Raw genomic sequence first — 11,109 nt, forward strand, 5'->3', positions numbered from 1 at the left:
GAACATTCAAAAAAAAAAAAAAAATAACTATTGTCTTATATGGGAATGGTACAGTCTAATCTAATAATGACATAATGTGGAGTTGGTATACATGTTTAATTTATTAAAAAAATGAAACTGAGACTAATAAATTTATAGTCAAAAGTACTTGTTCGAAGGATAATACAATATTAAAGAGCTCATAGCCTAGCTGTATCAGAATATATATTTTTTTGAATAGCCAACAAACAGAGAACTGTCTAGCAATTCCGTACGGGATGACTTAATGGCAAAAGGTCACCGCCATGTGACTCAATCCAGCCATACATGAGCCCTTAAGCTCCTCCTAGTTATCTCCAGTTTTAAGGAAAACCCACTGTCCCACTAGTGGTAAAACTCTGACGCCCTCAAAATCGAACCGGCTATCACAAAAATCTCGGTATTCCTTCATTGAGCCACCCATACCCTCTCCAAAGTGTTGTCTGTGGGGACCGAAACTGAGTCTCTATTGGAGAACCCAGACTTCCTACCCTTACACATCATATTGGAAAGGACGTATCATAAAATAATTAACAGGGATTACAAGCCATATTGGAAAGGATGTACCAAAATATAATTAATAGGGATGAGCTCGGGACGGTACTGGTACCGATCCCGAAATTTGAAAATATTTGGTACCGGTGTACTGGTATTTCATGCAAAACATAGCGAACCGTACCATTACCGAAAACTCAAAACTTAGCACCGACAGTATCAAATTTGATACCAGTAACGAAATTGCTTATCCTTAATAAAAAAAAAACATAGATTAGGGGTAAGATTAAAAAGGGGGGAAATTCTCAAAATGGCCATATTTTGGAAAGAGATTCCAATTTTGTCCCATAAAGTTAATAATTCCAAAAATGTTCCATTCTAACTCATCTTTGACCATGCGTTAGGAAATCTAGCACGTCTTTAACGGCGTGTTAGTATAACACGCCGTTAAAGACGTGCTAGATTTCCTAACGCATGGTCAAAGATGAGTTAGGCCTCCAAAACACATGGTCAACGACGTGTTAGCATCAAACGTATAGCCAAAGACATGTTAGGTTTTTTTTTGTTTTTTTTAAATATTATATTATTATAACTAATTTTACTTATATTTGTTTTTTATAACTTCTAATATAAAATTTTTTATATTATTTCGAATTTACTGAGAAGGCATGCGTATTTTTATCTATATGTTAACAAAAATCTTATTTAAAACCCCGCGGGGTCAAATTTTATTGAACATTTCGATATTAATTTGATACGGCTCGAGTTGGAGTAAGTTATAAAAATTTTTATATTAGAAGTTATAAATAAAACCAAATATAAGTAAAATTAGTTATAATAATATAATATTTAAAAAAAACCAAACAAAAGGCTAACATGTCTTTGACTATACGTTTGATGCTAACACGTCGTTGACCATGTATTTTAGAGGCTTAACTCATCTTTGACTATGCGTTAGGAAATCTAACACGTATTTAACGACGTGTTATACTAACATGTCGTTAAAAACGTGTTAGCTTTCCTAACGCATGATTAAAGATGAGTTAGAATGTGACATTTTTAGAATTATTAACTTTGGGGGATAAAATTGGAATCTTTTTCCCAAAATAAAATACGGCTATTTTGGGAAATTTCCCTTGAAAAAGGAAACAAAAAGAAACGCGTGGATGGTGTGGTAGTCGAACTACATACACAATACAACCCGTACCCGTATATCATTCATCATTTAATTTCTCTCTCTTCTGGTTGGGAGACACTGCATCATTACATCACATTACAAAAAGCACACACCAAAATGCAAATGCTCACTTCTACCTTCCGCCATGGCTGCACTACCTCCCACCGAGGTATATTTCACTATCCGATTATTCAATTACACTCTTCTAATTCCCTCAATCAATCCACGATCGTAACTACTTGCAGTATCGTTTAATCGTTCCTTGGCTAATTGTGTGTTTTAGTTTGTACAATTGCCGATCTAGTTTCGATTTACTTTAGCAGTTCCGTTGCGGTTAGTGCGGAATATACTTTTAGGTCACGCGTAGTTAGATTACGATTTTTTACATTACTGATTGAATTTAGGTATTTATGAGGAATGCGTGTAGTGCACGCTTTTTACTGGAACTGATACTTAAATGTTGAAGATATTTGTGGTTTTAGATGTTATTATTATTATTATTATTATCATTTGTTGCATATATTACTGCCTTCGGGTTGAGAGTGCTTGTTGATTGTTTTTCCGCAAGTACCTGATCTGAATATCTGATATAACATTGTGTGTGAATCACTCGGTTTTGTGGAGTCTGGTAACTTACTATCTGATTCATCTAAACTGTTTGCAAGTTTATACAATTTCCGATCTAGTTTTAGTTTCTGATCTACTTCATTGAGATTTATGGATTCAATTGCGGTTGAACAGGACATTCAATGCGGAATATACTTATAGGTCACACGTAGTTAGATTACAATGTTCTAAATTACTGATTGAATTTAGGTATTTTAGAGGAATGCTGAATGTTGAAGATATTTGTGGTTTTAAAGGACATTAATATCACTTGTTTGCATATGCATATGTTAAGTTACTCTGTACAGTCTTAGGGTTAATGCTTAATTATTTCCTTGCAAGTAGCTAACCTGAATATCTGATATGACATTGTGTGTGAATTACTCTGTTTTTGTGGAAACTGGCAACTTACTTCTTGTCATTTCTTTATTTACATACTTATATTGGGTGATTTGATGGCAGTATTATGCTAGCATTGATGTATTCGTATAAACATTTGTGGTTTGTTAAGGCATATTTTGTGTTGCAAGTTGACAATTGAAGTTCTTTTTATTGTTTTCTGATATTTCAGGGGAGAAGGATGGTCTGTGTATGGCCAGGTCTAAGGCAAATCTGCCTTAGGAAAAACCTTATGTACGGGCTTATGCAGTTATTTTCATTTCCATTTAAAACCTTGCGAGGAGTTAGTCGATCTCTTGGTGTTTCCCATTTATGTAGCATTTCCAAATTGTCTTCATCATTACAAATTGAGTTGGTGAGCTTTTACTTCATACAATAATAAATGAATGTTTATAACTAAATGCATAACTGAACCACACAAACACAGTCACTAACTACCTTAATTTGTTGTCTATCGGTTTGCTGGCGTCATTAGGTACCATGTCTTAAGGATAATTATGCATATCTTTTGCATGATTTGGATACTGGGACTGTTGGAGTGGTTGATCCTTCTGAATCTTTACCAATAGTAGATGCTTTGGGCAGGAACAATCGGAATCTGAACTACATTTTAAATACTCACCACCATAATGATCACACTGGTGGGAATGTTGATTTGAAAGCAAGGTACGGGGCAAAGGTGAGCCATATATCATTTTTTTTGTGCAATTTGTAATGTTTAGGATGTTAAGTTTTGTTCTTTAACATAATGTCTAATTCATGGAATTTCTGAATGGTCTTAGGCACATAGATAAGAAATAGACTTTCTTAGGTGGTGCATTTTTCCATCCATGATTGTAATTATATATCACAGATTCACAGGATCATTAGCAACTTATGTTCTATCATAGAGTACATAGTTTTTTAAATGTCTTCATCAGTAGTTGCATGTTTTGAAATATCAAAATGTCCTCATGATGAGAACTTAAAGGGTATCAATTTTCCTTTCCAAGATGTTATAAGAGATTATATGTTATGGCAGCACGATTGCAGTAGGCCACACATTCTTTAGTTATTGACTTGTGGTTGAATATGTGAATAATCTGTTGCTAAGAATGCTACTAGTGGTAGCTGTTTGTTTTGGGTTTGCAAGAAAACATATATAGGTCTGTTTGAACTTTGATGGCATGGTTTGGTCATGATCTTTTGCATCTAAGAAGCCAGGTTTTGCAATTTTGTTGAATTGATGATTATGTGTGATAATACTAGATAGCATTGGTTGCTTGGATGCCAATCTTCTGTTGCAGTAGTAGAATATTATATGTTTTATAACCATGGATTTGGTGTTTGTATATTCTTATGGTTTATTTGTTGTGAAATACATAAAGAATTAGATGATAAGATACAAAATATAACAATCCCATATGATTTGGCATAAAATAAGTTGAATATAGGGATATGATTACAAAATAGATGACACAAATACATTTACATAAAACATTATGCAAAGCTAATGAAGGCACAATTTGTGAGACCTTAGCAATTTAGCATCTCATTAGTCTTGTTGAAATTGTTATTTTCTTATTATGTGAGTTCATTAAATAATATAGTTATCTTCAACTTTGTGTTTGCAATCATGCAGGTAATCGGATCAAATATCGACAGGGATAGAATTCCTGGCATTGATATCAGCTTGAACGATGGTGACACATGGATGTTTGCTGGGCACGAGGTGCATGTGATTGCAACCCCGGGCCACACTAAAGGTTTCCTATTATCTAATACACTTTAGATGTTGCATGTACCATTATTTGAATTAACAACTCTGTAAATGTTTAAACTTAGGATTACTGAAAGAGGTAACACATTCTTTGAAAATGAAGAGGATAATAGACATAGCAAACTGTTAATTCTTTGTTTTTGTGTTTGCAGGCCATATTTGCTTTTATTTTCCGGCTTCTGGGGCTATTTTCACTGGAGACACTTTATTCAGCTTATCATGTGGTAAACTATTTGAAGGCACACCTGAACAGGTAACCAGACTACTATTCTACTTTTAATCATAACGAGGAGGACGCATTTTAATTATTATACAAACTGATTTGATTACTTTTGTGCTTTAGATGCATTTGTCCCTGGAGAAGTTATTATTGTTGCCAGAAAACACAAATATATATTGTGGGCATGAATATACATTGGTAAGTTTTTTATTTTATTATTATTTTTTTATATGTTTTCAATCATGTGGTCTACAATCAAGCTCGGAAGTTTAATAGTAGGCTTGCTATTGACAGAGTAATTCAAAGTTTGCATTATCTGTTGAGCCCGGAAATGAAGAATTACAGTCATATGCAGCCAATATTGCCAATCTTCATAAAAAGCAATTACCAACGGTAGTTTTTATTGATTTTTAAGTTATAATTTAACCTTTCTATATTCATCAGTTTTAAGCGTCTTTTGACTATTGGTTTTGTGCTTCAGATTCCAACGACCTTAAAGAAGGAGAAGTTGTGTAATCCTTTCTTGCGTACTTCAAGTCGAGAAATACGTCGCGCATTGAATATTCAGGCTGATGCAAGTGATGCAGAAGCATTGGGTGTGATTCGACAGGCCAAGGATAATTTCTAAGTAATTCCCATTATATCCTTTCATTCTATCTTGCACATAAGAAATTAGGTCCGGTAGTAGTATCGGGAACATTGTGTTAGCAACTATACATAGTGTTGGAATTTTCCCTGTTAAAATGAATGATTACCTTTTCTTTTTTAAACGAATCTTCGTTGCAGAAAATGGCCCACACAGTGTGTCAAATTAGTGAATTACTAGCTTTTGATTGCACTGCTAAAAAATTGTCGATTTTTTAAAAATCTTCGTTGCAGAAAATGGCCCACACAGTGTGTCAAATTCTTTGTTAGTTTTGATGGTTTACTGATTTTATCATTTGTATATAATTACTTCTATTTTTTAATTATATAATTATGAATAAGTCTTCTGATCATAAATCGTTTTTACCATTTTATCGATAATATACAAACTAATAATTTAGAAAGAAAACACAAAACAAATCGGTCCAAACAGCCAATCTGAATCATTAAATCGCAAAACCAGTACCAACCTATTGGGTTTATTGTTCCTCGAAACCATAGTTAGCAGTTCGACCTATAACTTTCATCAAAACCAGCCAAACATTACAGTGCACAACCCTAGATACTGTGTAACACAACTCAAATCATCTAAGCCAAAGACAAACATGATTCACTGGCTATATGTATATTAAACAATCTTAACATCTGATTCTCAATGTGTATTCAACACGCGATTACTGTGGTTTTATCTTCTTAACAAGCACGTACATAGCAACACGAGGACTACAATAATCCGGATGCCAACCGGCTTGATCAACGCGACCTATGATAAAATCCGCCATTGCTGCTTCCATAAAGCATTCAAGAACAGCATCTGACAAAACAACAAAAACCAAGGGCTTATCATATGATGCCAATAATGAAACATGTTAAAAACACAAATTAACTACCATTTCTAAGTTCTCCAGCGAGAATAACTGTCGTGCCGGCCCCACTGAGATCCACTAGAGTTTCTAACAAATCTGCCACGGCTTCTTCACTATAGATCACATCCGATCCAATCACTACATTCGTAAATAATCAACTCGTAAATGAGTAACATAAGAATTATAAAACCAAGGGTAAAATTGTAATTTTGTATAACAGAAATTACCAAAATCAGGTAAAGGTTCAACCAATTCTGGGTCGGGGCGATCACCCCAGGTGAGCTCGTTAACTGTTGCAGAACCTCGCACGTCTCCATACAAATTATCTTCAATGTTCTTTTTTAAAAGCCTTAATCGGTCCGGCATATCTGTAAGGATAACTTGAGAACCTAAAAGAGCTGCAATACAACTGAAAACACAAAATCAGAATATTATAATTTTCTTTTAAGCTGAGAGCAAAAGATAAATAAAAATTGTTACCCGGCTAAACCGCAGCCTGCGCCTAACTCAACAACCTTCTTGCCTTGCAGAACAAGTAATCCTGTTTCCACCGCATGCTCTAGAAACTTCCCTAGAACAATTCCACTGTCCCACATTACTGATCCAGTTACTCCAGGAGTACCCTACAATTTAACATTAAATGAAATTAAAATAATTAACTTGAGTAACTGAAACTGGATATGCCTAAGATCACATGCTAACATAATAAGAGAATGGAACAGATTTAAAATTAACGAAGATTGAAGACTTGGGAAGTTTTGGACCGGCAGCTCGTTTATGTATTTTTGTTCCCTAAGCTAGAACGCTTATCTATCTCTATACATTGTAAGTTGTAAACCTTGTAATTGTAATTTCTTATCGAGTGTTGAGAGCATAAAACAATAAAAAAATTCTTGGTTGCAGCCTGTGGACATAGTTAGGGTGCAAACGAGCCGAGTCGCTCGTGAACTACTAGAGATCGGATCGAGAAAAGGCTCAAAACAAGCCGACCCTCAAATGCAGCTCGTTTAGTTATCAAGCCCGAGCTTAGCATGAGCCTCAAATATAGCTCGCTTAGTTATCGAGCCCGAGCTAAGCCAGAGCCTCAAATAGAGCTCGCTTAGTTATCAAGCCCAAGCTCGAACCTGACTGTTTAGGCTCCTTAAGCCTTAACGAGCATAGTGCACTTTCTAAATTTTAACTCTCTAGCAAACTTGAGCTGAGCTTTGGAACGTTTAAGGTAATGCACACGAGGTTGGTCAGAGCTTAGGCTTGTTAAGGTATTTATCGAAATATAGAAAAACAATTTAAATTTAATAATATGTATAAATTAATTAATAAATAATAAACGAGCCGGAAAACGGAGAGTTACCAAGGAAGATGGAGACTGGGAAATAGAAATAGAGCGGCCGCAAGCATCGATTGATAATTTGAGAGAAGACTGAGAAACAAAGGCATTAGGCTTAGAAACCATCGGCTGTTGGAGGCCCCAAAGGAGTATCATCTCATCAGATGGATCTCCTACCACCATTCTCACTTTGCCTTTGTAAGAACCCAATCCGGTGACTGTTTCATCATCATCTTCTTCTTCAATGGTGTCTTTTGGGTTGTTGCGTTCCTGTTGCTGGTCCGTACAGGCCATTGCTTCTCCATAACTGAATCCCAATACAAACCTAGCTGCTTGCTAGTTTCTCGAGCTCCGACCGGACCAATAAAAAGCTCGAAACAAACCTAGTTGTTTCGAGCCGGAGTTTTAAACAAAGCTTGTTTAGTTATAGAGCTTGAATTTTGAGTCTTGTTTGGAAGCTTCTTTAGGTTTGTCAAGTTTTAATAAGCATTTTTTTTCTTTTATACGTCTATGTATCAATCTAGCATTGCACAACTAAAACTCGAGCCGAGCATAGACTTGTTAAAGTTTTGTTTCATTTTTAGAATATGTAAAAGTAATTAAACATGAGTATAAATTATTAATTAATTAATTAATAATAAACGATCCGAGCTTGAAAAAAACAACTCAAAACTGAGCTTTGGCTATAGGAGAGAGTTCGAAATGAGTCAAGCTCAAGTCTAATCTCAGCTCATTTACACACCTTGTTGAGACAACCAAATTTATGAAAATTTGAAAGAAAAAGAAGAAGAAAAATGGGTATTAACGTATGCATAGATCCCCATTTTTGGCATAGTGATAGGAGGCTTCGATTTTCTAATGAAGACCCAAGTTCGATCATCACTTGTGAAACTTTGGATTGATATTGACAATGGTGGATTTAAGCTAGGCCTTGCGAGGCTGTCAGTTTGATCCTGAGCTCACCGGGGTTTTAGTCCCACTGTGTGTTACGCCAGATAGTTATGCTCTTGTGGTAACACAACGAATGCGAAGTGGCAGCCAGCGGTATTATTTCCCAGGAGAACGATCAAGCCAAACTCTGAAGCCAGTTTGGGTCTGGGCCGTCCGGCTAAGACAGCATAGTCTGACAAAAGGCAACAGAGCTCTCGAAATTAAAGAGGATGATGACATAAAACACAAGAAATTCGTCGTTCTAAAAAAGTCAAAGATGCATAATGGTGTTTCTACTCGAATGATTGATGTTATAGTCTTGAACAGAGGGTGAAAAAAAAATCCAAATTGGTTTAATAGCATTTAATCGTTATAAAGCATTTTAAAAGTGTACTTTAATGGTTATTAAATTAAAAGGCTTATGTATAATATCAAGATTTTAAAATGGATATGATTTTCATATATCATCCTCATTAGGTATGTACAGCTCGTATAAGGTTAAACGGGCTATACAGGCCACTCATGACTGACAAGTGTACGAAGAGGACACACAAAATAGCTAGTCCCCTATGGGGCAGCGTAGACGAAATGTGGTGTGTGAAGATCAGTGTTGTAAAAATCCTGACTAGACACCGATTTTGCTAGTCCTACCATGCTGATTAATTTTGGGCTAATCAGTCAATGGTCAAATTCAGCAAAAATCAGGATTAATCGGACTTATTCAGCCTTTTTCACGAGATTTTGGCCAAAATTGACGGTTTCCTGTGAGATTCCAGCAAAAATCAACGGTTTACCGCTAATTTATGGCCAAAACGTGTTTATATATATATAAAACTGAAAATTACATATTTTGTATACGTAAAACTTAAAAGGTTAATATCCATGTTGGCTTATTTTGTTTTTTCTTAGAAACATTTTTGTGTATTTAATTTAAAAAATATAAATATCCCCTAAACATAACACTGGGTTTCTGCAGATCTCCATTCCGGCAAATCGGATAACAAGAAGAAGACTACTAGTACTATGTACTGATGCAATTCAATTCAATTCAATTGAATCAACTTGAATTCATCCAATCTAGCCCCAATTGTTTCTCAGCAGCAGCAGCAAAAGTCATGCTTAAAAATGGTGGCAAATTCAGTATCAACAACAGCATCTAGTAGTAACGGTGATAGCTACACTCATCCTTCATCATATGCTTTCAATTCTCAAATCATCGTCACAGATGCCAATAATAATAATAAGTTTGAGATCACCAGAACACTAAACGATGTAAGCTCATCATTAGATCTAATTCATTATTATTATTATTATTATTGTATTTATATATTTGTTGTTCTTGTTTTATGTTAAGATTTGCACTAGGTATTAAAGCCGAAATCGGTCGAATAGTTATGTAATCGTAATCTTCCACTTGAGCTAATAATGAGAAACACCAGTTGCAGCTTACAGGTGCAAACGAGCCGAGCCTAGGTTCGGCTTGTTTTGATTTACGAGAGCTCGAGGTCGCCTTGCTTGAAGCTCTTTTTCTAAAGCTTGAGTTCGGCGTTTTATAAATTATTAAAATTAATTTATATAAGTTTTTTTAATTATTTTTATATATTCTGATAAGCAAGCCTAAGCTTGGCTCGAGCTCGTCATGTGCAGTACGTTAAGCCGTTAAATGAGCCAAAGCTGGGCTGTGTCCAAAAGAGGTAAAACGCAAAAATGCACTAGGCTCGTTAAGGCGTGATCTTTCCCTACAAGGCTTGAGCTCGGGCTCGATAACTAAACAAGCTTAATGAAATTGAGGATCCTGTTTTGCTCGAGCTCGATAAGGCTTAGCTAGTTTTGAGCTTTTAATCGATAGGATCTCAAGTAGCTCGTGTGCGGCTCAGCTCGTTTGCACCCCTAGTTGCAGCCATGGACGTGGGTCACCTTGACTGAACTATGTTATATTGTCTTGTTGCTTATTTTCTCATGTTCTGCGTGAGATTCGTTTGTGCTAATGTGTTGTTTCGCTTCCGCATCGTCACTTTGTTCCTAACACTCTGGATCTAATCTGCTTGAATTTTCTTTGATTAGTGTTGATTACAATTTCAAATCACTTTTGGAATTATCATAACATTTCTTTTGTTAGTAGTAAATTGGCTAATATGGAAAATATTATGGCTGCGTTAGGTTAAAGATGTGATATTAAAGAAAGAGAATGACGAATCAAAAGATATTGGCGCGTGTTTGGAGATTAATCATGTGGAGAAATCTGATAACTCGGTACTACGGAAGTTGCTTGTAAGTTGAATAAATGCATTAAGATATCACTTTGCAATCCAAATGCTATGATAAATCATGTAATGACTTAATTATTATATTCAGCGGAGGACGAGGTATTTTGATCCTCAGGATTGCAGTTTTGAACATTGCTATAATTGTGGCGAAGGCGGTCATACAGTTACCAGTTGTTCAGCAGCTAACCGCAAGAAGCCGTGTTTTATATGTGCGAGTCAGAGCACAATGGAAAGCAATGCAAGCAGGTTAGGATCTATAATATATTATACAAACTGTTAGTTTAATGATCATGAATCATAACTTAATAACTTTACAATATAACTTGTATTCATTATTTTAGTTTTAACTTTTTTCTGCAGGGAAAGGGATGTTTTTACTGCAAAAAAAGTGGTCATTTGC

The 11,109-nt window shown here is 35.4% G+C and overlaps 2 protein-coding genes and 1 long non-coding RNA gene across 3 annotated transcripts; 2 read left to right on the top strand and 1 right to left on the bottom strand.

The window, feature by feature from the left end:
* The first annotated feature begins 1,763 nt into the window (after nt 1-1,763).
* LOC143546908 (putative hydroxyacylglutathione hydrolase 2, chloroplastic) lies at nt 1,764-5,304 on the top strand. Its single transcript, XM_077038463.1, has 8 exons — nt 1,764-1,859; nt 2,868-3,050; nt 3,171-3,374; nt 4,317-4,440; nt 4,607-4,707; nt 4,798-4,872; nt 4,969-5,067; nt 5,156-5,304. Exons 1-8 carry the CDS (start codon nt 1,836-1,838, stop codon nt 5,300-5,302), a joined length of 957 nt encoding a protein of 318 aa, XP_076894578.1. The 5' UTR covers nt 1,764-1,835; the 3' UTR covers nt 5,303-5,304.
* A 651-nt stretch (nt 5,305-5,955) lies between these two features.
* Nucleotides 5,956-7,806, bottom strand: LOC143546881 (uncharacterized). Its single transcript, XM_077038439.1, has 5 exons — nt 7,537-7,806; nt 6,666-6,808; nt 6,413-6,594; nt 6,210-6,323; nt 5,956-6,133 (listed from the first exon to the last, which is right to left on the bottom strand). The coding sequence occupies exons 1-5, from the start codon at nt 7,804-7,806 to the stop codon at nt 5,994-5,996; spliced, it is 849 nt and encodes a 282-aa protein (XP_076894554.1). The 3' UTR covers nt 5,956-5,993.
* A 1,882-nt stretch (nt 7,807-9,688) lies between these two features.
* Nucleotides 9,689-10,908, top strand: LOC143546909 (uncharacterized). The gene is made up of 3 exons (XR_013137674.1): nt 9,689-9,714; nt 10,603-10,713; nt 10,798-10,908. It is a non-coding gene; the product is annotated as an uncharacterized LOC143546909 (long non-coding RNA).
* Nucleotides 10,909-11,109: the final 201 nt, after the last annotated feature.

The sequence above is a fragment of the Bidens hawaiensis genome, unplaced genomic scaffold, assembly GCF_021521415.1.
Source record: "Bidens hawaiensis isolate Kalapana, Puna unplaced genomic scaffold, B.hawaiensis_p1.1 tig00014475_1, whole genome shotgun sequence".
Classification (NCBI taxonomy): Eukaryota; Viridiplantae; Streptophyta; class Magnoliopsida; order Asterales; family Asteraceae; genus Bidens; species Bidens hawaiensis.